At 51.3% G+C, this 4651-nt stretch overlaps 1 protein-coding gene across 1 annotated transcript; it reads left to right on the top strand.

The window, feature by feature from the left end:
* The first annotated feature begins 297 nt into the window (after positions 1-297).
* On the top strand, positions 298-1882 carry S100A12 (S100 calcium binding protein A12). Its single transcript, XM_057696609.1, has 3 exons — positions 298-450; positions 1018-1175; positions 1628-1882. The coding sequence occupies exons 2-3, from the start codon at positions 1038-1040 to the stop codon at positions 1766-1768; spliced, it is 279 nt and encodes a 92-aa protein (XP_057552592.1). The 5' UTR covers positions 298-450; positions 1018-1037; the 3' UTR covers positions 1769-1882.
* The last annotated feature ends 2769 nt before the right edge of the window (positions 1883-4651 follow it).

Here is a 4651-nt window from a genome sequence, read left to right as displayed (position 1 = left end):
GCCTCTCCCCAGCCCCTCCCTTTCTGGGTAGGAGCCATGCAGGCAGTGAAACTTGTTCTCTTAGCCTTTAATCAGGAAGCAGGGGACAGAGCTCAACCTGAAGGCTGGGTCCTTCCCCAGGGCTGAGAAACACGTGGGGCACCTCTGTGTGTATGTGGAATGGGGTGGAATGTGGGTGTGGTGGGAATGGGGGTTCTGTTTCAGGCTGAGCCAGGGGATGGGGTGGGAGGGTGGCAAGTGCCCCGGGTGCAATCAGAACTGCCTGTGTTGCAGTCAAAGCCACAGGTTTGGAGCTTCTCTTGAGCAAGCAAGCACTGTCCTGAGCTTGCCCCAAGATGAATCAGAGAAGTTTCTTCACTCGAGGTCAAAGGTGAAGCTTGCTTTATAAAAACAGGCTGCCTCAGGGCTCCTCACCACTTTGGCTGGTTCCACACTCCTGTGCATTGAGCGGTAAGTGTCCTTTCCTTGGCTGGGCCCACAGGGGGCCACTTGGCAGGCTGTTGGAAGCCCCAACCCCCTGCCTCCTGGACCCCCTCTGGGCTGACTGCATTTTGGGCCCAAGGATGCCAGCTCTTGCTCTGCTAGGAAGACCCAGTCTCAGGACTTGGGGATGGCCAAGGTGGTTGGGGCAGCCAGCATCTGTAAGGGCCCTAAAGTACCATCACTTGGGGAAAGGGAACAGCCTGGCCAACCACAGAACCCTTCCTAGGCAAGCTTGAGTTGATTAATACTCTCTGAATTATATTCCCGAGGAGATGGGGTGACATGGAACACCATGACAGTTAAAGCTGATTCTTTTAGGCTTTCAGCGGTATTCCATGTCCTTCTCCCTGCTACACCCTACCCCAATCCTGTCTACAAATGAGAACATCCACCAAGCGTCAGACACAGAGCAGAGAACACAGAGCAGGCCCAGGAGTAGTACCCCTTGTCTAAACCTTTGATACGGAAAGAGAGAAGAGAGTGGACGTGCGGGGTGGGGGAGGAACTACCCGAGCCCTCCCTTGTCTCCTGAAGGTGAACGTGAGGTTGGGAAGATGACGAAACTGGAAGACCACCTGGAAGGAATCATCAACATCTTCCACCAGTACTCCGCTCGGCTGCGGCATCACGACACCCTCATCAAGCGTGAGCTGAAGCAGCTGATCACGAAGGAACTTCCAAATACCCTCCAGGTAGGTGATGCCCCTCTGTTGGCAAAGTTGCCCACTCCCTGCACTGAGGGCTGTGGCAGGGCCTGAAGGATTATGGGGGGACAAGGACTGGAGTGGGTTCATCCCAAGGATGCCCCCCCCACCCTCCAGCTGTGGGACGGGGGCTCCACCTCCCTCTCCGAATAGCTCCCTCCGTCACCTTAGGCTCTGCTCCTTCCTGTCTCTGTAAAGTGGAGAGAGGCAGGGCAGGGTGGGGTTGGGTTACTGAGCTACACAGCATCTTGCAAGTTAAGATCTGATTCTAGGATAGTTCAAGACAGCTGCTTCTCTGTGTCTTCTCTTCTCTCACGCTGGATTCTCCCACATAGTTTTGCCTAATGAGTTAATGTTTCTGGGCCTCCCCGAGCGGAGTTCTGAGGAGTGCGAGACCTGGAGAAAGGGGAGCTCACTGTCTCTGCTTTCCCTTCTCCTAGAACACCAAAGATCAAGCTACCGTGGACAAGATATTCCAAGAGCTGGATACTGATGAAGATGGACAGGTCACCTTTGAGGAATTCATAGTCCTGGTGTCCAGGGTGCTGAAGACAGCCCATGATAACATCCACAAAGAGTAGGGAGCTCTGAGGGGCTCTTCCCAGCAGTGTCCCCGAGAAGACTTTCCCTTCTCCCCACTGAAGCCTGCCTTGCCTGAGGGAAGTGAGAGTTAATAAATGCACCCTCGAAAAGTTCTTAACAGTGTCTGTGTACTTTTTGCTTTCACCAAACCTGATCCTTCCTCACCCCTGCTGTTCCGACAGGCCCCATTTAGACCCCTGAGACCCCCTTCTCTGTTCAAACAAATGTCCCCTATTTGTTCATTTATTAATCTATTTAATAGATATTTACTGAGCATCTATAATAGCCAGAGACCAAAGACATGAAGTCCCTGTCCTCTTGGCACTTGTGTTCTATTGGGGAGGGGATAGAAAATGAAACAAAAGACAAACCACTAGTTATTAGCATAAAAATATATCGCATAATACGCTGGTAGGTAATGACAACTGATATGAAGAAAGCTAAAGCAAGGAAATAAGGGGCAAAAGGAAGGACAGGGATACTAGCTTAAATATGATGACAAAGGGATGCGTCTGGGCAGAAATCTGAAAGAGAGGAAGAGCAGTCTGAAGATATCTGGGGGTCAAGAGTTCCTGCAGAGAGAGGCTGAGACCCTGAGATGGGCACGTGCCTGACTTGCTCAAAGACCAGCATGATAATCGGTGCAGATCTGAGGTGGGACTGATGGGAGACGAGCACCTGCAGGAAACAGGACGCAGGGAGCAGGGGCTTACAGCCCTCGGGGAGGACCTTGGACTTTGTGCCAAGTGTGCTGAGGAGACACAGGGGGTCTGGAGCAAGGGAGTGAGATGACTTCACTTATGTTTCCTGTATGGGCCATGAAACCTGGCGTTGAACTTTGAAAGGGTGTGGGAGGAAGAGAGACAGGAGCAGGGGGAGAGCATGAGCTCTGTCCAGCACAGGATAAGGGGGGGGAAGACCTGTCCGGCCAGACTCCCTCCCCACACTGCTCTAGGCCAGGCTCTTTATGAAAGGTTGGCCTAGGACTAGGCTGCTCTCCTTCTGTGCTCTTCCCTCCTGCTGTGATTCTGTATCCACGGCTGTGCTTCTTTGTTCTATGTCCATCTCTTCCATGGTTGTGGGTGGGTGAGAGTAGGCACTGGGTCTCTAGCAAGAGCACTGTGCCTGGCATGCAGTAGGTGTATCACAAATATCTCTTGCAAGCATGAATGTGTGGAAATCAATAGCCTATTGATTTGATTCCCTATAAATGGTCCAGAGGGAAACAGGAAGGAACATGGTCTCCGAGGACAGGAATAATCTCCCTAGGGAACAAGTGTTGAGTCTCTGTTCCCTGGTGAAAAGTGCATTTGGTCTGAATGGGCAGAGTCATTGGGGGCCTTCCTGCCCACCAACCACTCCCTGTCTGGGGCTGAGTCAGGTCCGGGATAGATGGGACACCCTTTTCATTCAGATGTCAAGAGGTCCATATGTCAGAATACCCATATGTTATGGGCTGAATGTTTGTGCACCCTCCCAGATTCATTTGTTGAAGCCCTGACACCCAGTGTGATGGTATTTGGAGATGGGGTATTTTGGGAGCTAATCAGATGAGGTCATGAGGGTGGAGCCCTCATGATGGGATTAATGCCCTGATAAGAAGAAGAACAGAGAGAGATTTCGCTCTCTCTCCATGAACACACATGGAGAGGAGGTCATGGGAGCACACAGTAAGTCTACAAGCCAGGAAGAGAGCCCTCACCATACCCCCAACCATGCTTGGCAGCCTGATCTCAGACTTCCAGCCTCTAGAACTGGGAGAATTAATGTCTATTGTTTAAGCCATCCAGCCTATGGCATTTGTTGTTGTAGCAGCCTGAGCAGGCTAGGACACTTATAGATGCAGCAGCCAGGCACAGCCCTTGACTCCGGCAGACCCACCTGCGGCTGCTTCCCTTCTTCTATTCAGCAGGAGAAACAGGCCAGGAGGACAGAGTTTATGACAATATTTTTAAAAGATTAGGTAAGGACTTCCCGGGTGGTGTAGCAGTTAAGAATCCGTCTGCCAATGCAAGGGACATGGGTTCCATCCCTGGTCTGGAAAGATCCCGCAAGGCCATGGGGCAACTAAAGCCATGTGCCACAACTACTGAGCCTGCACTCTAGAGCCCTCGAACCACAACTACTGAGCTCACGTGCCACAACTACTGAAGCCTGTGCACCTAGAGCCCGTGCCCTGCAACGAAGAGAAGCCACCACAATGAGAAGCCTGCTCACTGCAACGAAGAGTAGCCACACTCTCCGGAACTAGAGAAAGCCCACATGCAGCAACGAAGACCCAACACAGCCAATAAATAAATAAATAAATAAATAAACAAATAAATAAATAAATAAGTAACTTGCCAGAACCCAGGTATGACTGATATGAGGAAAAGCAAGAAGAGAAACTTTATATTGGGGCAGGGGTAGGTTTGTATTTTGGTTCATTTGGTGCAAAGCTGGGTGGAGATGATGTGTAGGAAGCTGGGATTCAGGACTGAGGCCAGGAAGTGACAAGTCTTGGCCACAGAAGCCCCAGGGTTGGAGGTTTGCTGGACCGGCCAGCAGAGGAAACTACTGTGTCTGTGAGATGTGGATCTGAGGCAAAGCTGAGGCAGGAGGGAAGTATGGAAAGCATGTGAAGAAGCGGCAGCCTGTGGAAACCCTCTCCTGGGGAGGGGGCAGGGGGAGAGGCTGAAGATAGCGATGGAGTGGAATTGGCAGAAGATGAAGGAATTCAGAGAAGACAGTCTTGGAATGGCCTGAGCCTAGAAAGCTTCCATCACCGAATGAGAAAGGGGAACCATTCAGGGAAAGCCCTCATTTGCTGAGTGACCTTGGGGAAAACACTTTGCCTCTCTGGACTTTTGTCTTCATTTTTGAAGAATTCAGAGGAATTCGGG

This window comes from Hippopotamus amphibius, chromosome 1 (assembly GCF_030028045.1).
Source record: "Hippopotamus amphibius kiboko isolate mHipAmp2 chromosome 1, mHipAmp2.hap2, whole genome shotgun sequence".
NCBI lineage: Eukaryota > Metazoa > Chordata > Mammalia > Artiodactyla > Hippopotamidae > Hippopotamus > Hippopotamus amphibius.
The sequence above is the reverse complement of the archived record's forward strand: the minus strand, read 5'-3'. Positions and strand labels throughout refer to the sequence as shown.

Coding starts and splice junctions, on each gene's coding strand:
- S100A12 (XM_057696609.1), top strand. CDS start 1,038: ATGACGAAACTGGAAGACCACCTGGAAGGAATCATCAACATCTTCCAC. Junction 1,176..1,627: donor AACTTCCAAATACCCTCCAG/GTAGGTGATGCC, acceptor CCCTTCTCCTAG/AACACCAAAGATCAAGCTAC.